Consider the following 23,583-nt stretch of genomic DNA (forward strand, 5'->3'; position numbering starts at 1 on the left):
AGGTCCCTCTTCGCCACCAGCGGGAGGTTTTTGGGGCGGAGCCTGAGGAGGCCGGGGTTTGGGGAGGGGAGGGACTTCAATGTCATAGAGTCCAATTGCCAAAGAGGCCATTTTCTCCAAATGAACTGATCTCTATCAGCTGAAGATCAGTTGTAATAGCAGAGACTGGTAGAGTATGAGTACACAGCATAAGCTTTGATGACTTGGGGTGAAAACGCATTGTCGCTTTAGCCTCCTTTATTCCCTGTTTCAGCCAGGATTCATCCAGGATCAAACGCATGCGTTTTTGCCAAACTTGCGTTCGATCCTGGCTAAATCCTGGCTGAAACAGGGAATAAAGGAGGCTAAAGTGACCATGCATTTTTGCCCTTTATAACCCCAATTTCTTTTTTATTTATTACATTTTTATGAGCCATCTTTCCCACCAACCATGGCAGCTCAAACCCTAGAAAGTAAAACAAAAAACAAAAACCCAACAAAAACTATTATCTGTCTTTCACAATGATCTCTCAGCCAAAGACTCTTCTTCCCATATCTTGGGACAGACAGTTTCATTTCTGTTGGTTGATAGAAATGGGTTGCGGGGAGCCAAGATGGTGTGTGAACATGAGAGGTAAGATTGTGTCTTGTACAAGTGTATTACATTTTATTCCAATATCTGGACGATCAAGGGAGATATCATGCTACAAAGCATTTCATTTCCCTTTTCTGTAACAGGCAAGTAGTACTTTCCTGCCATTAACAGACAGAACAATTTCTACTCCTGCCCTTTTCAACGTGCACTATCTTACATCTACCAAGACAGGCAGAAAAAAGATAGCAACCTTATTAAGGTAGGAGTTCTTTGCTGTACGGCTGAGATGTCAAAAAACAGCCTGGTTCCACTTACTAGCAAAATGCCCATTGTTATGATGGGCGAGGTGTTTCAGTGCAGAGGAACCCTGGAGAGTATAACTGCTTGAAGAATCCCTTCAGCTGTCTGTCACCAGGGTTACATAGCAGGTTCTGTCCTTAGGAAATCATCTCCAATAAAGAACGTTGCTTTTTCCCATAAAGGAGAAGGTAAGAGAATAGGCTAGGGGGAGCAAACACACTCCCGATCCTTAGGCATTACCATCTGCGATCTCTGAAGGCCATGTCTACCATTTTCAGACAGATACTGCAGTTATGGCTTAAGGATAGGGTAACTAGGTCCCTCTTCGCCACCGGTGGGATATTTTGGGGCGGAGCCTAAGAAGGGCAGGGTTTAGACAGGGGAGGGACTTTAATGACATAGGGTCCAATGGCCAAAGCGGCCATTTTCTCCAGGTGAACTGATCTCTGTCGGCTGGAGATCAGTTGTAATAGCAGGAGCTCTCCTGCCACCACCTGGAGGTTGGCAACCTTACTTAAGGATCTTAGAAACCATGAAGCATGTTGTATTTGAATGTTCATGATATAAAGAGGCTTGAGAGAAATGGATCAAACCACTTATGTGCTAGCTAAATGAGTTTCCCTTAGCTATTTCGGTTACTAAATTTTCAATGGATTCCAGGCCAGCAAGTACCCTTTTGTTAGTGAAATTTCTTGCTCCACTGCAAACCGCTCTGGATGCCATGTAATGGCCACCCCCCTTAAGGATTGCTCTGCCTGTAATTAAATCACAGCATGTTTATTGCATTCTGTTGTCCCTCACCCCAACTGTGCCTACAAGATCAGGTCTAAGGTAAAACGGGGAACACGTTACATTATCCCTGGATCCAGCTCCATCTGAGGGCTCCTCCTTCCAGCTTCCATCTCCCATTGCAGAGGACATCAGACCACCACGCTGGTTTTCTGTTTGCACATATACATGTGAAGGATGGTATTGAGGGCCATGCTCTAGGGGGAAAGAGCCCAATAGCCCGGCCTTGGCTGGGGATCGAGGGAGGTGGTGTGTGTGTGTGTGTGTGTGTGTGTGTGTGTGTGTGTGTGTGTGTGAAGTGCTGTCAAGTCGCAACCGACTTATGGCGACCCCTTTTGGGGTTTTCATGGCAAGAGACTAACAGAGGTGGTTTGCCAGTGCCTTCCTCTGCACAGCAACCCTGGTATTCCTTGGTGGTCTCCCATCCAAATACTAACCAGGACTAACCCTGCTTAGCTTCTGAGATCTGACGAGATCAGGCTAGCCTGGGCCATCCAGGTCAGGGCGAGGGAGGGATACAAGTCCAAAATAAACAAATAAATGTTGAACCTCTTGCTGGATAGTATATTTCTACAATAATAAATAAGTCAGCCACGTCACCTTTTTCCCATGATACATATTCCTAGAGAGCCAGCATGGTGTAGTGGTTAAGAGAGGTGGTTTGGAGTGGTGGACTCAAATCTGGCGAAACGAGTTTGTTTCCCCACTCCTCCACATGGAGCCAGCTGGGTGACCTTGGGCTAGTCACAGCTCTCTTAGAGCTCTCTCAGCCTCACCTACCTCACAGGCTGTCTGTTGTGGGGAGGGGAGGGGAAGGTAATTGTAAGCCGGTCTGATTCTTCCTTAAGTAATAGAGAAAGTTGGCATATAAAAACCAACTCCTTCTATTGTACAAACCTCATTACTTTTGCTGCTCTTGCTAAGGGGTTGAAGAGATAGTGTAATCGTGGGACAAAGCCCTGTTCTTGGAACAAGACAACAGATGGCTATGCATGATCTCTAAATAACAATGATCTGACAAAGGGAAGATGGATGGGAGTTGTTTGCAAGCTTCCACTTGCTCTACATGATGTATGAGATAACAGGGACTCAGCTGTGTTTTATGTATGTGTAAGATCAGGTGAGGGCGGCACATTTTTTGCTCTGCTAGGGACCACATGAGTGATCACAGCATAGGAGTTGTATTGATGATGATTTATTAAGCTAACACATGGATAAACAGAAATATTGGCATCATTAGGCAGCTCACTAACTGTTTGATAAAGTGGCTAGTTCCCCTCTTCCCAACCAGGTTTCGAAGCATTTTAATTAATTCCCATGCAAACAAAAAAAGTTGCCACCAACTTAGAAATCAACTATATATATAGTTGAGTGAGCAAGCTCAAAAATATATAAATGGAGAAACCAAAGTCAAAATAATCTTGAATAATAACAAAGAAATACACTCAATGGTAAGCAACACAGATCGTTTCTTCAATGCTAAATATACAATAAACCACTATGTGATAAATACATAGAACTAGAAATGTGATGAGTCTTTATCACTTAACTAATTTGTTTTGTTTTTATCATTTGGCTTTGGGATCCTCTTCTTAGATGGGTCATATTGTTGATTGATCAATACTTTCACATCACTTTAACTGATGATTGCATATCACAGTTTTATTTTTATTGTGAGCTGCTTTGAGCATACATGAGGAAAGTGGCATATAAATGCTTGTAGGGCTGCAGATTTTGCAACAAACATGTTCATCATCAGCAAAGATCACTGTTTTTCCCTACTCTTGCTGGCAGAAACAGGACAATGGCTGCTTCAGCAATTGTGGTTTAGCTTTTTTTGCAGACAGATTAAACAATTGGAGAGGAAATCCCTTTCTCTGAGGCACACCAAAATAGTCTACTTGCAGGATTGCTCCTTGCAGTGTCCACCTTGATACCTTCTCTTCAGTAACTCCCTGTGCAAAACAGTAAGAAAGAAGGAAAGATCTGAAGATTTATCACAGTAATTAAACTTCAACAAAGACCGATATCCAGCCTATTGAATTCTATTGAGGCAGGTGGGTGTGCAGTAGATACCAAACCCCCCAGAGCAGAGAAGGAAGCAATTTCATTTACAGGTGATAAATAGACAGTATCTTCACCTCCTTTGTGGTACCTCACAATGGAACAAATAAATTGCTTTAATTAATTGCATGGAGGATTAATGAGTACTGATAATAAGCCATGGCAGTGTAAGGATGTATAGAGAAGGCAGGCTGGGGGTGGGATGGGATTAGGGTTACCAGATCCCCAGCTGATAGGAAGAAAGTAGATTCCTTTGAAATGTGGTGCTGGAGGAGAGTGTTACGGATGCCGTGGACTGCCAAAAAAACGAATCAGTGGGTTATAGATAGGGCTGTTGAAATTTTTTTTTGGTATAATTCGGATTCGGCAAAATTCGGCCCGTTTTTATTCGGGCCATGCCGAAGTCCGAACTCCCCCACTTCGGATCCATGAAATTCGGGGGGAATCCGGAGTTCAGGGGAAAATTCGGCCCTCCGCGCGCCTTCAGGGGGATTCCCTGAAGGCGCGCGGGGGGCCCTTTAAACAGATCTGCGCCTCCCAGCTGGGAGGCACAGATCTGTTTAAAGGGCCCCCCAACAAGCCCCTCTGCGCTGTCTGCGCAGGCAGCGCAGAGGGTTTAAAGACACCCCCAGCCTTCCCGGGACTCCCGGCAGGGCTGGCGGGGGGTTGTCAAGCCCCTCTGCGCTCTCTGCGCGAGGGGCCCTTTAAACAGATCTGCGCATCTCAGCTGGGAGACGCAGACCTGTTTAAAGTGCCCCCTCCCCACACCTTCATGAAAGCCCCATGAAGGTGCGGGCCCCCCCCCCGAATCTGCTGAATTTATTCACCGAACCCCCGAATTCAGCAAATTCAGCTCCCCGTTTCCCGCCTTTTTTTAGTTCGGTTCGTCCGAACCGAAAAACAGCCGAATCGGGGGAAATTTGGCTGTTTTTCAGTTCGGCCCGAACCGAATCAACAGCCCTAGTTATAGAGCAAATCAAGCCGGAATTGAACCTAGTAGCAAAGGACTAAACTGAGGCTGTTGTACTTTGGTCACATTATGAGAAGATAAGAGTCGCTGGAAAAGGCAATCATGCTAGGAAAAGAGGAAGGCAGCAGGAAAAGAGGAAGACCTAACAAGAGATGGATTGACTCTATAAAGGAAGCCACAGCCCTCAATTTGCAAGACCTGAGCAAGGCTGTTAAGGATAGGACGTTTTGGAGGACATTGATTCATAGGGTCGCCATGCCACTTTCAGCACTTTAACACACATAGGATCTTTGGGAAAAATGCTTAGGGATGATTTAGGTATGACATTCCTGTGCAAAGGCAACTTAACTGTGCAATTTTATACAGAGTCACAACAGTCTAAGTGCAAAGAATAGAATACGTCCACACAGGATTGCACTGCTACTCATATTTGTTTGGTGCCATAATGCAAAATCACAAACCAGGTACCATCCCTTATGGGCTGGCTCATACACAAGCTATCCATCCCATTTTTATTCCATCTTTCCTGTAAGGAGCTGTGAATAGTGTACGTAGTTCTCCCCTGCCTCATTATATTTTATGGGGACCCGCGAAACTTGTGGGGAGGGAATTCTATGTCCCCCTAGTGGGGTAGGGTTTCCAGGTCCCTCTTTGCCACCAGCGGGAGATTTTTGAGGTGGAGTTTGGGGAGGGGAGGGACTCCAATGCCATAGAGTCCAATTGCCAAAGTTCCCATTTTCTCCAGGGGAACCGATCTCTATTGGCTGGAGATCAGTTGTAATAGCAGGAGATCTCCAGCTAGTACCTGGAGGTTGGCAACCCTACATCTGGGATACACAAGTTTATATTTTGTTTAGTCTCACAACAAGCTTGTGAGGTATTTTAGGAGGAGAGAGAATGACTGATCCAAGTACACCCACATAGTGTCATAAATGAGTGGGGATTTGAACCTGGGTCCCCCCTCCCCATCCTAGTCCAACACATAACCACAATATCATATGGGCTGTTTGTATACAACCAGCAGTCTGTGGCCAAGGTAGATTCTATGCAGCCTTGAAGACCCTGCACATGGCATAAACTGGTACACCGAGTAAATATTTGAATGTGATGCGATGCCTGCAACGTGAACCACCTGTATCAGAAAGTCTTTCATCAGCAGTGACATGTTTACCTTGGGCCTTTTCTGCATAGTAAAATGTTAAAGCAACATCAACTCCTGAATGGGCTGATAAAATTGAAGGCAAATGTCTGGCATAAGAGTGGGCTAGGGAGAGAGCGAATGACTAACCCATGAACACATGAAGCTGCCTTACACTGAATCAGACCCTTGATCCATCAAAGTCAGTATTGTCTACTCAGACCGGCAGCGGCTCTCCAAGGTCTCAGGCAAGGGTCTTTCACATCACCTACTTGCCTAGTCCCTTTAACTGGAGATGCCGGGGATTGAACCTGGGACCTTCTGCATGCCAAGCAGATGCTCTACCACTGAGCCACAACCCATGAACACTGTGAGTTTCATGTCAGAGGAGGAATTTGAGCCCAGATCTCCCAAGGCGCAGCCTAATGCTTTAACCACAACGCTCACTCTGCCTCTTGAAGATCAAAAATCATCTAGAGATTTCTTTTTTACCTGAAACACAGCACATTTCTGCGGCAGCTGTTCACACACACACAGCTGTGAGTCATTAGGTGCGGAGTGATTGAAGGGTGACATCAATAGGTTATAAATATTGATGTACAAATGAGCCCATGGGAGGAAAGGTGGAAAGGCACATGAAAAGAATCCGATATTAATTAGAGAGAATGTGTGTGACATTTTTGAAAGGTTTTTTCCCCCAAGTGTTCAAGTTTTTCTCCATACATGTCTCCAATGTGTTATCATTCCACCAAAATGGGGACACCAAAAAGAAAGATATTGAAGGATTCCCAGTTCACCTCCAACCGTGGTGGGGAAAATTCTTCCCAAAGACACAGATGGGAATGCACGTGTACAACTTCTGATTCTAATTAATTAGCCTTCACAAACTACAAGCTAGGGTTGCCATCCTCCAGGTGGGGCCTGGAGATCTCCTGCTATTATTATTGATCTCCAGACTACAATTCCCCTGCAGAAAATGACTGTTTTGGAGGGTGGACCATGCTGAGGTCCCTCCCCTCACCAATCCTCATTCTCCCTAGGTTCCATTCCCCAAAATCCCCAGAGCTGGCAACGCTAAGCTAGTGGTAGTGTTTCCAACCTCCAGGTAATATTTGGACATCTCCTGCTATTACAACTGATCTCCAGCCAATAGAGATCAGTTCACCCAGAGAAAATGGCCGCTTTGACAATTGGACTCTATGGCATTGAAGTCCCTCCCCTCCGCAAACCCCACCCTCCTCAGTTTCCACCCCAGAAATCTCCAGGTGTTTCCTAACCTGGAGCTGGCAACCCTACCTAGTGGGAACATCCAGAGAGTAAAATGAATCCTCCTATCTCAGCTAGTGGTGGAAGAAGAAGTTCACGTTCATTTTTATATGCCGGTTTTCTCTACCTTTTTAAGGAGAATCAAACCAGCTTACAATCTCCTTCCCTTCCTCTCCCCAAAACAGACTCCTTGTGAGGTAGGTAAGACTGAGAGAGCTCTAAGAGAACTGCGACTAGCCCAAGGTCATCCAGCAGGCTTCATGTGGAGGAGTGGGGAATCATCTACAGTTCTCCAGATTAGAGTCCACCGCCCTTAACCACTACACCACGCTGGTTGGGTGTGAGCTGGAGAAGGTGGGGTGTGAGCTAGAGAAGCTGGGAAGGAGGGCTCGTCACATCAAGGGGCCCAGACTCACCCAGCCCAACCTGCCACAGCAAAGGATGGGGCAAGCCAGCCTGGCCTCACCCTGGACAGATGCCCAGCTTGGCATTCACCTTCTGTTAAGAACTGTCCAAGCAGGTGCTCCCTCCGTCATTTGGAGGGGCACTGCTGGAGTGAGCTAGGGTGAGACCCTTTTCCAGGGATGTTTCCCTCACCTAAAAAAAAAAAACCTCCCCTGATATTATGTCATTAGGAACCTCTGAAGTTGCTCCCCACATGATGTTCTTACAAAACTAAAAGAATCAACAATACTAATGCTGCAATCCTAGGCAGTGTCACACCTGTCTAAATCCATGGAAGTCAATGGGCTTAGAAAGTCATGATGCATTATACTAGTCATGATACATACCTATTATCTCCAGGATCAGAGGAACATGCCTGTTATCTTAGGTGCTGAGGAACACAGGCAGAATGGTGCTGCTGCAGTCATCTTGTTTGGGGGCTTCCTAGAGGCACCTGGTTGGCCACTGTGTGAACAGACTGCTGGACTTGATGGGCCTGGGTCTAATCGAGCAGAGCTTTTCTTATGTTCATATGTTCTTAAAGGTGTAACTCCATTTTAGGATAGCACGGTAATATGTGGAAATAGGTGGAACATGTCTAAAGGGTTTCCAAATGACCTTTGGCAGCTAGCTGGAGAACTCCCAGGAAAGGTATCTGTAAACAAGGTAGGGGATTCGTAAGATGAAATGCCAGCTCTTCTGTCACCATGGGGACTTAATCACTTCAACACCCAAACTTTGAAAATAGCAGAGCTCACTGGCAGACAATTACTCTGTCCCAGAAGAATGCCAATTTACGGCCCGCTTGCCATTCATGATTTTTCTTTCATTCTTCTCTTCTCAGAATACTGTGGCACATAGATTTCGTTGCGTGACATCTGCATGTTGTAATTTCAGTGGAAGTTTCTGCAAAGTCTTTGTGTGGTTGATACAAGTGTCACTGTAAAAATGGAACAGGTATAGCTATAAGGAATAACAATATAAGCATAATGTGTATGTAGGTTTGGAAGAATGTCACTTGTTTCCTTGTCCCTGGTAGGCTTCCCCCTCTGAGATTCCATTGAGTCACCACGGCTAATAGTCACTGATAGATCTCTGCCTGTGAGATTCCGTTGAGTCACCATGGCTAATAGTTGCTGGTAGACCTATCTCCATGAGTGTATTTAATCCTTTTAAAGCTAACGATATCAGTGGCCATCGTTGCCTTCTGTGTCAGTGAATTCCACAAGCTTATTACTTGCTGACTGAACAAGTGCTTTCCTTTAACTGACCTGAATCTGTTACCCATCAACTGCATTGGGTATCCTCAAGTGCTGGTATCCACATTCCTCACACGCCATGCATAATTTTATAAACCTCAGTTATCCTTCCTCTGAACTAGAAAGCCCAGTAACCATTTGAGTGGTCAAGAAGGATGTCTCCTTACTTCCTCACTAGCAGAATGCTTGTTGGATCCAGCCCACTGATCCCCATTCTCTTTGAAAATGACTAAGCATTGACAAGATCAGGAGGAGCGAGATACTGGAAGCCATCACTACAGCTGACAAGCACTTTTGAACTTGTAAATAGGTATTCTTCAGCTCCTGCTTTTCTGCTGCCAACCTTTCAGAGACCTAGAGTGTTGTAATATCAGTGTAGCATAGTGGTTGGAGCACTGAACTAAGGCTATGATGACCCAGGTTCAAATCCTCACTCAGCCGTGAACGCTCACTGAGACCATCCACTGTCTCTCAACCTAGCCTACCTCATAGGGTGATTTCAGAAGAAGAGTTGGTTTTTATATGCCGACTTTCTCTACCACTTAAGGGAAACTCAACCCGGCTTACAATCTCCTTCCCCTCCCCACAACAGACACCCTGTGAGGTGGGTGAGGCTGAGAGAGTGCGACTAGCCCAAGAACCCAGCCTCTACCGCTCACGTGGAGGAGTGGGCAATCAAACCCGGTTCTCCAGATCAGAGTCCACCGCTTCAAACCACTGCTCTTAACCACTACACCACGCTGGAGTAGCCATGTTGGTCTGCTGGCATAGCCATGTTGGTAGCCGTGTTGGTCTGCAGTAGAAGATCAAGGTTAACGTCCAGTAGGACCTTAGGGACCAAGAAGATTGTCAAGGTATAAGCTTTTAAGGGTCACAGCTCCCTTAGTCGGATCTGGCAAAAGCTGGTCTCTGGCAATCATCCTGGTCTTTAAGGTCCTACTGGACTCCAGTCTTGCTCTACTCTTAAGGTTGTTCTGAGGATAATGTGGACAAGAGGAAAGCCATGTCATGTATGCCTTCCTGTGCTCCCTGGAGGAGGAGCAGGGCAGAGGTGTAATGCTGTGGCATTCTGTGGAAGAATAAGAAGAGTTGGTTTTTATATGCTGACTTTCTCTGCCACTTAAGGGAGAATCAAACCGGCTTATAATCACCTTCCCTTCCCCTCCCCACAACAGACACCCTGTGAGGTAGGTGAGGCTGAGAGAGAATGACTTGCCCAAGGTCACCCAGCTGGCTTCGTGTGTAGGAGTGGGGAAACAAATCCAGTTCACCAGATTAGCGTCCGCCACTCGTGGAGGAGTGGGGAATCAAACCCGGTTCTCCAGATCAGATTCCACCGCTCGAAACCACCATTCCTAACCACTACACCACGCTGGCTACACAACGCTGGAGATGCAAAGACTTGCTGACAGGAATATGGTGGTTTCTGTTAGTGACGAGAGAACCACTGGTTTCCCCATGTCTGTTTTTGAAGCCTCTCCTGAAATTAAGGCGGGTTCCCCTGGTGAGGAAGAACTGGCCGGGGTACTGATCCCCACAAGCTGTGTGCCTGCCTATTATTCTGGGGTACGATCTGGAAAAGAAGCAGGCTGTATTTAAGAGCAAAGGGGGCCTCCCATTGTAACGCCAAGGAAAGCTGTGCCTCGGGTGTCCAGAGCATGAGAAATACTACGTGAGAGGACAGCCCCAGAGCCCAGAGCCCTCGCCAAGTCGAAGCTTGATTGTAGCACGGTTCCAATAAAACTGCCACAGTGCTTCTCCTGGAGTCTATTCTTTAGCCATCACTCTCATTAATGAATTAGTAAAAGGCCGAGCTGTCAGGCTGCTGATTAAATACCTTTGATTTCACATCAGTCAGTGGTGAAGCTCAGCCATGGCTTCATTTCAAAGAAAGTGTACTGCCTCAGACCCATAGTAATTAACTGAGACTTCTTGCACGCCATGTGCGGAGAAAGTGCCTTTAATTTTTTTAAAAAGAAATCTTAGAAAATGTGCCGGTGTCGCTTTATAAATGCTCGTATTATCACTTATCAATGGAGGTAGAGCAGGCATTGTGTCAAAACATGGCAATAAAATGTTCGCTCAAACCAAAAAGTTGGGAGATAGCCAGCATTTCTTGATTGTGTGCTTTAGGACTTGGTATGGAATAGTGGCTGAAGACTGTGAGCTAGGGAGTCATGCGAATATAAGAAGGGGCCAGGACGGATCAGGCCTCAGGATCACAGAGTCCAGCATCCTGTTTCCCATAGCGGCCCACCAGATATCACCAAGAAACCGCCAGGCTTTTATTTATTGGTTTATATCAGGGATGGGGAACGTCCGGCCCGGGGGCCAGAAACGGCCCGCGAGGACATTTTCAGTGGCCCTCCGGAGCTCCAGGGCCCTGCCATAGAAACATGGAGCAGCAGGGCGGCTTCAGGAACAGTTTCGGGGAGGGCCCTGGAGCTCCCAAGGGCCACTGAAAATGTTAATCAGCGAGTGGAGGGGGGAGGGAGAAAGATGCTTCCCCCAAGGCTGCCCTTACAGCCGCGGCATGCAGGAATGCCGCGGCACACTTAAAAAATCCCTCTCACTGCCTGCCAGCTGTTGAGCGGCAAGAGAGGTTTTTTAAGTGTGCCGCGTGTTCCTGCCCGCCCCGGCAGCGAGCACAACCGGGCAGCGAGCACAACCTTCCCGCCTCCCCACTCCGCCCCCAAAGTCGCCTAATCGGCTCCCGTGCGGATGCTCCGCCGCCGGGAGTGGCTGGCTTCTTCTTCTCCCCTCCTCCCTCTCGCTGCTCAGCAGCTGACGGTGGCGAGAGGGGGGGGAGAAAAGCCAGCTGCTCCCTGCGGCGGAGCATCTGCACGGGAGCCGATTAGGCGACTCTGGGGGTGGGGTGGTGGGAAGGTTGAAGCCCGGTTGCACGTGGTTGCACGTGCCGCAGAGTGTGTGTGTGGGAGGGAGGCTTTTCTCTCTTTTCTTCCTCTTTTTCTGTCACTCTCTCTCCTTTCTCTCCCTCTCTTTCTCCTTTTTCTGTCTCTTTCTTTGTCTGTCTCCGTCCTTTCTTTTTTCTCTGTCCTTTTCTTTCTTTCTTTCTTTCTTTCTTTCTTTCTTTCTTTCTTTCTTTCTTTCTTTCTTTCTTTCTTTCTTTCTTTCTTTCTTTCTTTCTTTCTTTCTTTCTTTCTCCCACTTTCACTTTTCTTCCTTTCTTCCTTTCTTCCTTCCTTCCTTCTGCCATTTAAGCATGGGAGGTTTTGCCTTGGATTTGCCACTCTCTAGACTAGATGCACATTTTTCAGATCTGAATTCTCAAAATTCAACAGTATGCAGAGTTTTGAGAATTCAAATGGGAAAAATGTGCATCTAGAGAGCAGCAAATCCAAGGCAAAACCTCCTGTGCATAAATGCCCTTTCTTTCTTTCTTTCTTTCTTTCTTTCTTTCTTTCTTTCTTTCTTTCTTTCTTTCTTTCTTTCTTTCTTTCTTTCTTTCTTTCTTCCTTTCTTCCTTTCTTCCTTTCTTCCTTTCTTCCTTCCTTCCTTCCTTCCTTCCTTCCTCCCCAAAAACCTCCCGCCGGTGACAAAGAGGACCTGGCAACCCTAGCCTCTCCCCCCCCCCGCCGCCAGGAGATCTACAACTGCTATGGCCCCCAAACAATGTGATAAATATGCAAATGGCCTCTGGCAGAAAAAAAGGTTTCCCACCCCTGGTTTATATCCTGCCTTATTTGGTCACACTCGTGATCTGCTATTGTTCCTCAGCAATTTGTCTCTGGAGATAGAATGACTCTAAACAAGGAGGTTCCATTTAGTCTTCGTGCCTACTAACTAGGGTCTCCAACTCTAGGTTGGGAAATTTCTGGAGATTTGGGGGTGAAGCTGGGGAAAGGTGGGATTTGGGGAGGGGATAGACCTCATTGGGGTATAATGCCATAGAGTCTGCCCTCCAGAGGTGCCTTTTTCTCCAGAGGAACTGATCTCTATTGTCTGGAGATTGGATTGAAATTCTGGGAGATCTCCAGGCCCCACCTGGAGATTGGCAACCCTACTGCTAATCCTCATTAAGAACTATCGCTTATGAAAATCCCTAGTTCAAATCTAATTTCTGCCACTGGAGAACTAGATGACCTTAAAAGCAAGTCACCATTACCTCACTCTCAGCATTACTACCCTTTACATATATATTGCAAGTGATACATAGCTCCTATATGATTACTGCTTTGCATCCTTTGATTTGAACTGGAGAAGATCTGCATAGGATACACTGTTGGAAACTCGAAGGTGCTAAATAGATGTTAGGGAGTGCTGTTTCTACAAGCTACGGGGGACTTGACAAGCTACGGGGGACTTTGTTTGTGATTAGATTCCACTAGGAAAGCTTGTTTTCTTGGACAGATGAACACATGAAGCTGCTTTATACTGAATCAGACCCATGGTCCATCAATCTCAGTGTTGTCTACTCAGACCAGCAGCGGCTCTCCAGGGTCTCAGGTGGAGGTCTTTCACATCACCTACTTGTTTGGTCCCTTTAATTGGAGATGCCGGGGATCGAACCTGGGACCTGCTGCATGCCAAGCAGATGCTCTACCACTGAGCCACAGCTCCTCCTATGTTTTCACATTATGTCTTTACTGAGATTCTGACTTTCCCAGTTATTCTAGAAGAAGAAGAGTTGGTTTTTATATGCTGACTTTCTTTACCACTTAAGGGAGACTCAAACTGGCTTACAATCACCTTCCCTTCCCCTCCCCTGTGAGGTAGGTGGAGCTGAAATAGCTAAGAGAGCTGTGACTAGCCCAAGGTCACCCAGCTGGCTTCATGTGGAGGAGTGGGGAAACCAACCCGGTTCACCAGATTAGCCTCCGCCGCTCATGTGGAGGAGTGGGGAATCAAACCCAGTTCTCCAGATTAGAGTCCACCGCTAGGGTTGCCAACTGCCAAGTAGTGGCAGGAGATCTCTTGCTAATTCAACTGATCTCCAGCCGATAGAGTTCAGATCACCTGGAGAAAAATGGCCGCTTTGGCAATTGAACTCTATGGCATTGAAGACCCTCCCCTCCCCAAACCCCGCCCTCCTCAGTCTCCACCCCAAAAATCTCCCGCTGGTTGTGAAGAGGGATCTGGCAACCCTATCCACCGCTCTATACCACCACTCTTAACCACTATACCACGCTGGCTCTCTCTGGATTTATTCTATCCAATAAATCCAAGAACGAGCTCACATTTTAATCCCAGTCTTTCAGGTTTCACAAGAATGTATTAGCTGTTTGCCTTTAGAGCCATCTTTTGTATTATATATTTTGCCTTTATCTTCAGCCTGTGGCTTCCCTGTTCCCTCAGTAGAGATTTATCCACAGACAGCTCCCAATCATTCCCCGTTGTATGCAAAGTGGTAGACCATGAATCTTCTTTAATGATTGTCTGGTTTCCCCTTTTGCTTGGAATCACGCAGACCTTTTCTCAAGGAACGGAACAATACCGGAAACTGTGTAATTGTAAGCACATGGGGTGCACTTGCTGAGAAGAACTTCGCCCATTTTTCTAGCGGCAGTAACAGCTTGTTGGCAAATTTATGCTTGGAGTCTACCTCTATAGAATTTGACAGGAATGTGTCCCCGGCGATAGCAGAAGACGAATTAATCTAGACCAGCGCTTTCCCCGCAACTTCAAGGAAGCCTGGCATTCTTCAGTAGCTTCTCGAAAGTAACTTGCTGAGATGTTCAGTAATAGGAGGCCAGCTGCTTTGAATGGCAGCGTTCATAAAACTACCAATTATCCCTGAAAATGTGGAGCTGCTGGTGTGCGCCAGCGGTGCTGAAGGGTATTTTTCCATTCTGCAGGAACAGTAGTGAATGAGCTGCCCTTTTGCATATGAACTGCATGTGCCACAGAGCACTTTGGATGCCAGCTAAGCTATAGCAAGGTGCCCTTAAAGCTGGAGAGTTGGCAGACCATAGGGATGCCATCCTCCAGTGAGACCTGGGGATACCCTGGAATTTCAGCTCATCTCCAGTAATCAGTTCCCCTGGAGAAAATGGGTGGTATGGAGGGTGGACTGTAAGGCAATGAGGTCCCTGTCCTCCCCAGGCTGCATCCCTAAATCTCTAGGAGCTTCCCAACCTGGATCTGGCAACCCTAACAGGCCCCACCTAGGGGTCCCCCGAAGTTTGCAGAAACATCTGTTTGGTGCAAGTATGGCCCTGATCTACAGATTTAGATATCTGCAGATGGGGGCCACACTTCGGAAATAGAAGAGTTAGCTTTTATATGCCGACTTTCTCTACCTTTTAAAAAGAATCAGATTGGCTTACGGTCTCCTTCCCTTTGTCTCCCCACAACAGACACCTTTTGTGAGGTAGGTGGGGCTTAGAGAGTTCAGAGACAATTGTGACTAGCCCAAGGTCACCAAGCAGGCTTCATGTGTAGTAGACAGGAATCAAACCCGGTTCTCCAGATTATAGTGCACTGCTCCTAACCACTACACCATGCTGGCTCTCTATAGTATATAGATTGGGGGGACAATTTAAAAACCCCAATATTTTTTTAATGTCAGATTTTTCTGCAACCCTAGGGGGTCCCCCAGGTTTGCAGAAACAAGTTTGCAAGTGTGGATATCTGCAAATGGGGGCCACACTTGGGTAATAGTATATAGATTGGGTTGCCAGGTCCCTCTTCGCCATCGGCAGGAGGTTTTTGGGGTGGAGCCTGAGGAGGGTGGGGTTTGGGGAGGGGAGAGACTTCAATACCATAGAGTCCAATTGCCAAAGTGGCCATTTTCTCCAGGTGAACTGATCTCTATTGGCTGGAGATTGGCTGGAATAGTGGGAGATCTCCAGCTAGTACCTGGAGTGTGGCAACCCTATATATAAATGTACCAACAGGCATGATTATGCCTACTGTCTTCTTCATGCCATTGCTCAAGCTGAAAACAGGAGCTCAATTAGCGGCAGAAAGCAACCAGCTCCCTGTGTTGGTGAAACGTTGTATCTCGGGGCAGCAGCAATGACTTTCTATTCTGACGCTAACCTTGACATTTCTGCATTTAGAGCCGGCCCTGCCAAGATTGTCAGAGAGCCCAGCGGAGGCTGCCTCACAGCTAATGTTGGGTGTCAAAAGTTCAGCAGTGTAGAGGAGGTGGGGGGGAAGAGGGAGGAGAAGATGAAATAATGGATGCGGGGAATATGAAATAAAAATTGAGATGGAGGTCGGATGTCTTCCGAAGCTACGGTGGCAGGAGGAGAAGTCTGTTCCTGTAGCAGTTTCAGAGGGTAGCCGGGTTGGTCTGCCAACTCTGAAACTATCTCATAGAATCATAGATTTGGAAGGGACCACCAGGGTCATCTAGTCCAACCCCATGCACAATGTAGGAAATTCACAACTACCTCCTCCACACACACCCAGTGACCCCTACTCCATCCTGCCCAGAAGATGGCCAAGATGCCTTCCCTCTCATGAATGGCCTAAGATTATAGAATCAGCATTGCTGACAGATGGCCATCTAGCCTCTGCTTGAAAACCTCCAGGGAAGGAGAGCTTACCACCTCCTGGGGAAGCCTGTTCGCTGAGGAACCGCTTTAACTGTTAGAAAATTCTTCCTAATGTCTAGCAACTCTCATGTCTGCTTGAGATGTGGACAGATAGTACTCTGACTTTTTTTTTAACCTGAATGGCAACAAAGGCTTTGGTAGAATCATCTCATTTTAGTTTGGTTTTGGTTGTTGTCATTGTTTTTATATGCCAACTTTCTCTAACACTTAAGGAAGAATCAAATCAGCTTACAATCACCTTCCCTTCCCCTCCCCACAACAGACACCCTGTGAGGTAGGTGGGGCTGAGAGCGCTCTAAGAGAGCTGTGACTAGCCCAAGGATACCCAGCTGGCTTCATGTGTAGGAGTGGGGAAACCGACTCGGTTGACCAGATTAGCCTCCGCCTCTCATGTGGAGGAGTGGGGAATCAAACCTGGTTCTCCAGGTTAGAGGCAACTGCTCCAAACCACCACTCTTAACCACTACACCACGCTGGCAATGTTACTTGCTTCCCTCACAGAGTTGTTCTCATGCAGAGGTGTGTGGTTGTAAAAGCCCCCTGTGAAACAGCAAGAAAATATTGGACCCAGTAAATGTAGGATGTTCTCAAAGGTTATGTTGCTCAGCATTATAGGAAGGAATATCTTCAGGAACATTATGACTCTTCTCGCCTTGGGCTGAAGTGGCATAATTAGGGGAGGTACGTACCTTGGCAGACTCATGTTGTCAGACTTCATCTGATTCATTTCAATGTAGAAGAGGAGGTGGGGCACACCAGTGGGGGAAAGCAGCCAGTGTGGCATAGTGGTTAGAGTGTCGGTGTAGGATCTGGCAGACACAGGTTGGAATCCTCACTCTGTCATAGAAGCTTGCTGGGTTTCCTTGGGCCAGTCTTATACTCTCAGCCTAACCTCCTTCACAGGGCTGTTGCAGAAGAGAATGAGGTGAACCACTTTGGGGACTTTGGGGGAGAAAGGCAGGGTATAAATGAAGTAAAAATAAATAATCTCTATTTTGGTTTGCCAACCTGAAGGTGGAACCTGGAGATCTCTCAAAATTACAAATGATCTCTAGCCAAAAGAGATCAGTTTCCCTGGAGAAAATGGCTGCTTTGGAGGGTAGACTTTATGGGATTATGCTCCACTGAAGTCTCTCCCCTCCTCATACCCCACCCTTCCAGGCTCCACCCCACCCCCCCAAAATATCCAGGATTTCCCAACCCAGAGTTGCTAACCCTGTCTCTACAGACTAGGCTTACCAACCACCAGGTACTAGCTGGAGATCTCCTGCTATTACAACTCATCTCCAGGCGTGGGAGGGGAGGGATCTCAGTGGGTCTCTCACTAGGTCTCTCATTAAGCATGCCATAGGAGTCCACCCTCCAACGTATTCATTTTCCCCAGGGAAACTGTAGACTGGAGAATCAGTTGTAATCCCAGGAGGATTGGAGAATCAGTTGTAATCCATGAGCATCCAGAGTGATGCTGCGACAAAAAAAGCTAATGTGATCTTGGGGTGCATCAACAGAGGCATAACATCCAAACTGCAAGATGTCGTAGTTCCGCTGCACACTGCATTGGTCAGGCCACACCTGGAGTATTGTGTGCAGTTCTGGAGGCCTCACTTCAAAAAAGCTGTGGACGAATTGAGCGGGTGCAGAGGAGAGTGATGAGGATGATCAAGGGCCTGGAGACCAAGCCCTATGAGAAAAGGCTGAGGAGCTTGGGAATGTTTAGTCTGGAGAAGAGGAGGTTGAGGGGGGACATGATTGCTCTCTTTAAGTATTTGAAGGGCTGTTACTCAGAGGAGGGCAGGGAGCTGTTCCTGTTGGCAGCAGAGGATAGGACTTGCAATAATGGGTTTAAATTGCAGGAAGAAAGGTACCAGCCAGATATTAGGGGGAAATGCTTACAGTAAGAGTTGTTTGACAGTGGAATCAGTTACCTAGGGAGGTGGTGAGCTCCCCCTCACTGGCAGTCTTAGCAGAGGCTGGACGAACACTTGTCGGGGATGTTCTAGGCTGATTCTGCATTGAGCAGGGGGTTGGACTAGATGGCCTGTATGGCATGGCCCCTGCCAACTCTATGATTCTATAAATCCCAGTTGTATCGCAGAAGCATGTGAAGGCTTTTGACGGCTCATTGCTCCCTTCCCCATGCAGCAGGTCCTAGGCTCAATCCATGATATCTCCAGTTAAAGGGTTTTTGGTAGACATGTTGAGAAATAGCCTTCCTGAAATCCTGGAAAACATCTACCACCCAAGCAGGAAGTGGTGGACTAAATATACGATGGCTTGCTTCGATATAAAGAAGCTTCATGTGTTCATGCGTTGAGCTGTATCCAGCAACTCCATTCATCTAACACCGTAAATTCCACTGCAAATTCCAGTTAAAGATGCAGAAGGAAATTTTGGGTGTTAATGGAATGAAGATGGAGGATACAATCCCATATGTCTTGTCATTCACATTTTTAAAGGGATACTCCGATTCTTATAGCTTATTTAGATTAAGTTGAGGGACAAAGCTGGTAGAAATTGATTACTGTGATATTGACTTAAGTACTAGGCTTGCAAACTCCAGATGTTCATGGAGTTTCCCCAAAGCAAAGTTTTCGTAAAACACGATTTCATAAAGCACCATATTTTGGTCCATATTTGTTTCCAGACTTATAATTATTGTAACAGATTGTATTTTTTTGTTATTTTCCAGAAATCATCTATAGTTGGGTATTTAATGAGTTCCCCTCCTTTGTGGCAGAGGATAGCCGGCGGTTTATCTCCCAGGAAACAGGCAATCTCTACATATCCAAGGTGCAACCATCTGATGTAGGTAGCTACATCTGCCTGGTGAAGAACACAGTGACCAATGCCAGAGTCCTCAGCCCTCCGACGCCGCTAACGCTCCGAACAGATGGTAAGCAAGTTGCGACTGTTAGGTGAAACATAGTGAGCCATTTTGGGGGCAGGGGGAAGATATAAAAAGGTATGTGTGGGGGGGGGGGAACCACCACTGTGTTCGAGGAGTATCCCTTGACCAGAATAGATTGCTAAAACAACAACAACAAAACAACCAGAAGGAAGCAGTTTTCCAGGCATCACTACATGAACTTCAGTAACAGGTTTTATCTGGGGTTAAGGAATATTCGTGCATTTATTTATTTATGTGGGCATTTTTGGCATTTCTTCTCTGAGGCTGCATGAAGAGACTCTTACAGCCTCTCCTCTACTTTCTCCTCCATCTTTCTTTTTTCTCCCTATTCTGCTTTCTCTTATAGTACAGAGAGGAGCCAGAGTGGCATAGTGGTTAAGAGCGGTGGACTCTGATCTGGAGAACCGGGTTTGATTCCCCCACTCCTCCACATGAGCGGCGGACGGTCATCTGGTGAACTGGGTTGGTTTCCCCACTCCTCCTCATGGAGCCAGCTGGGTGACCTTGGGACAGTCACAGTTCTCTCCGAACTCTCCCACCTACTTCACAAGGTGTCTGTTGTGGGGAGAGGAAGGGAAGGCAATTGTAAGCCGGTCACATTTCTCTCCAAACTCTCTCAGCCTCACCTACCTCACAAGGTGTCTCTTCTGGGGAGAGGAAGGGAAGGCAATTGTAAGCTGGTTTGAGACTCCTTAAAGGTAGAGAAAATCAGGGTATAACAACCAACTCTTCTTCTTCTAGTCTGCCCTGCAGCTGATTACAGTCTCCCTAATGGGACATACTACTAAGCATCAACAACGAAATAACTTGCAAAATAGCTATTAAAACCACAACTCCCCCTCACACCTGGATATAAGGTCTTTTGAAATCAGAGTGGATTTCAGGAAAATGTATTTAACATCATGATATAATGTGGTTTTCAAACAATGTTTCTATTTCAGAAGCTCTCTTCAGCAGTCTGATCACATGCACGCACTCACGTACTCACACACACACACACACAAACACATAAGCTCATAGGAGTTAGTATTAAACAAAGCCGTAAAACATGCAAACACAGTAAGATACTTGCTCTGTCTTATAAATATTTGAGCACTGTGAGAACATTACAAAGTCTAGGCTTTAAAAAGATGATTTGATTTGATACAGTATATATTCATTCAGAGCTTAGCCTGGAATTAAGTTGATCTCTGTTCATTACTACTGGGTTGGAAGTTTCCATGTTTGCACAGCATGAATCCTATATAAGAAGTAGGCCCTTATTTTACTTCATGCCGTAGCAGTTTACTTCACTTCTGCGCCCGCTTCAATTTACCATTCTTGACTTTCTGTGATCAGTCAAGGTAAAGTATTGTTTCCCATGGCAGGCTTTTATGAAAAGAGAAGTTCCTGCTTCTATTTTTAACACACTCAAAATGCTTTCTAAAAGAACCTTACTGGCTTTGTCAATTTTAATTCAAAAGTTAATTATTCTCTCTACGTTCCCACCCCAAGAAGGAGGACTCCATTTGCTCAACAACAGCAATACCGCAGGGTTGCCAACCTCCAGGTACTAGCAGGAGATCTCCTGCTATTACAACTGACCTCCAGCCAATAGAGATCAGTTCATCTGGAGAAAATGGCTGCTCTGGCAACTGGGCTCTATGACATTGAAGTCCCTCCCCTCCCCAAACCCCACCCTCTTCAGGCTCCGCCCCAAAATCTTCCTGCCAGTGGCAAAGAGGGACCTGGGAACCCTAGCTGGGCAGGATTCCCTACCCCCACGAGGAGCTTGACAGCCCTAGCGTAGACCCTCATACTTCCTCCTCCTACCCCCAGCCGCAATTACCTGGATCAGGACATTTCTCCTGTTACAAGGTTACTTTAGTTGCACTCATGGAGGCATGAAAGGTAACACCCTCCTCAGAGAGTCGTTATTGTTTATTTGTTTGCTTGCAGATGCTTGGATCCTATGGTAATGGAAATCTAACAATTTTTGCCAATTCCCCACTTATGCTGTTCCTTCAGATCCCCCTGTCCCAGAGAAGCAGCATTTCAGGGAATATTTAGGGCTGCAGTGGAAGAGGGAAATCCCATTCTACTGGCACAAATGCCTTCTGTTGATGGATTTGTACCATGCAATCCAAACCTGAGTTTCTCATGGCATTGTGCATACTATGAGACATTTCTAATAAATTTCTGATGAAAGAGAACTTGCTTAGTTTACTAGAAACAGTCTGATAATTTGCCTGGTTTGTTATATTGTTATTAGGATTGGCAACCCTCAGCTAGCAATTCTCAGGAGCGGTGGGGAGGGGTACTGCTGGGACATCACTTCCTTTTTTGGGGGAAAAAGAAAATGACAACATGACACTCTAGGAACTTTCAGATCTCTATGGTAAAAAACACAGATTTGGGAAATTCCTAGAGCTTTCTGGTGTCACTTCTAGTACTGAAACTGACAGTAACGTCACAAGACATTGTCATGACATCATTGTCATGACATCACTTCCTATTCTGAAACAGGAAGTGATATTTTGGCATTGATCAACATTGTTACCCCTTCCCATTTTCACCCATGACTCCACTGAGTGAGGGTGGGGACCTTTGGTGGGAGATCCCCCACTAGAACCATGTAAGTGGCAATCATAATAGATATTCAGAGCTTTTGCTTGCCTTGGTAGTTCCCAGTACTAGAATAAACATATCTTTGCATGCAAACCCAAATTTTGCTTTCCCTCATTAATAATCTATATCCTACATTAATAATGTTAATCACCCTACACTGATAATCTACATTAATAATTTATATCATAATATTAGACTCTGACCTTCTGTGTGGATATTATGGAGATGAGAATTATGTTGCCCATTAAAACATCAAAGATTATGACTACAAGTCTTAATGCTTATCTTAAGCATTGAACGGCTGGCAATTTGGCTTTTACTAAGCCCTCGTTAGCCATTGGCTGTGCTTCTGTTTTGTCAGAGAAGCCTAGACTGCAGAGAAGATGGGTGCTAAGCAAAGAAGTTGAAGCAGTAAGGGAAAAACATTGGAAGGCTGGCTCTAAGCTGCCTTCTTCCTCTGCTGACATTGGTTGAGCTTAGAGTTGCCAAGTCCCTCTTCGATATCGGCGGGAGATTTTTGGGGCAGAGCCTGAGGAGGGTGGGGTTTGGGGAGGGGAGGGACTTCAATGCCATAGAGTCCAACAGCCAAAGTGGCCATTTTCTCCAGGTGAGCTGATCTCTATTGGCTGGAGATCAGTTGTAATAGCAGGAGATCTTCTGCTGTTACCTGAAAGTTGGCAACCCTAGTTGAGCTCGAGTGATGGCACAGAATATTCTAGAAGAAAAACTTCACTCAGGGCCTGGGGTCAGCAAATCTTAGGAAGAAAGCTATTTTATATATCTTCTTGCATTGTTGGGGAGAAATCAAGTTTGTTTTTGGTTTGCTGAGTAGCTCTGAGGAGAGAGACATTTAGAGTAAACCAATTACAACAATCCTTTCAGTGAGTTTTCCTTTTGCAAATCTTCTTGTTTGGAATTCTCAATTGTAGCGATACCACCGGGACTGGGCTTCTTAAGACAAGAATGCTCTTGAGAAAACGTCTGTATATTTATCTTCATTGAGGCAGCTGAATAATATTATAGCTTTATGTCAAACCCTGGAAGAATGTAAGAATTTGCTTGTCTTTATATTAATCTTTTATTTCCTTAGAGCTCTGCCTCAAAGGGAAACTTATCTCCTTGAGACAAAGCAAATTAAATAAAAACATCAAGAAATCCTTGAATGGATTCTGAATAAAATGAATACCTCATTTGTGCAGATGTCCTTGACAATCAGTCATTCCATACAATTCAATTTCACTTTGTGCAGACTTACCAAAAGAACAATTTAAAATTCTATCTGAAGAGATAAAAAGTTTCATCGGGGGGGAGAATATATATATATATATATATATATATATATATATATATATATATATATATATATATATATATAATATATATATATATATATTGCATCATTTCATTAGCTTCCTCTTACAATGCTTTAGAAACTCTGAAGAATTATTTAATAAGGGTTTACAAACAGTAGAAAGATGGAGGTGGAGATGCATCTCAGTTGCAAACCAGAAGTAGAAAAAATGTCTTCAGTGAAGTAGACCACAGACAACCTTCTCTGAAGTGGATGCTCTGCCGATCTAAAACATCAGCTGTTTGATGTGTGCAGTTATTTCAAGTTTATGTATCTCTATCTCCAGCCGATAGAGATCAGTTGACCTGGAGAAAATGGCCACTTTGGCAATTGGACTCTATGGCATTGAAGTCCCTCCACTCCCCAACCCCCCCTCTTCAGGTTCCACCC

General features: G+C 45.8%; 1 protein-coding gene across 1 annotated transcript in view; it reads left to right on the plus strand.

Moving 5' to 3' along the window:
- Positions 1-23,583, plus strand: part of CNTN5 (contactin 5) — a 368,571-nt gene that overhangs the window by 184,523 nt on the left and 160,465 nt on the right. The window contains exon 6 of the mRNA XM_056858114.1: positions 19,017-19,220. Coding sequence (XP_056714092.1) covers positions 19,017-19,220 — 204 coding nt within the window. The remainder of the gene's footprint in view (positions 1-19,016; positions 19,221-23,583) is intronic.

This window comes from Euleptes europaea, chromosome 12 (genome assembly GCF_029931775.1).
Source record: "Euleptes europaea isolate rEulEur1 chromosome 12, rEulEur1.hap1, whole genome shotgun sequence".
Classification (NCBI taxonomy): Eukaryota; Metazoa; Chordata; class Lepidosauria; order Squamata; family Sphaerodactylidae; genus Euleptes; species Euleptes europaea.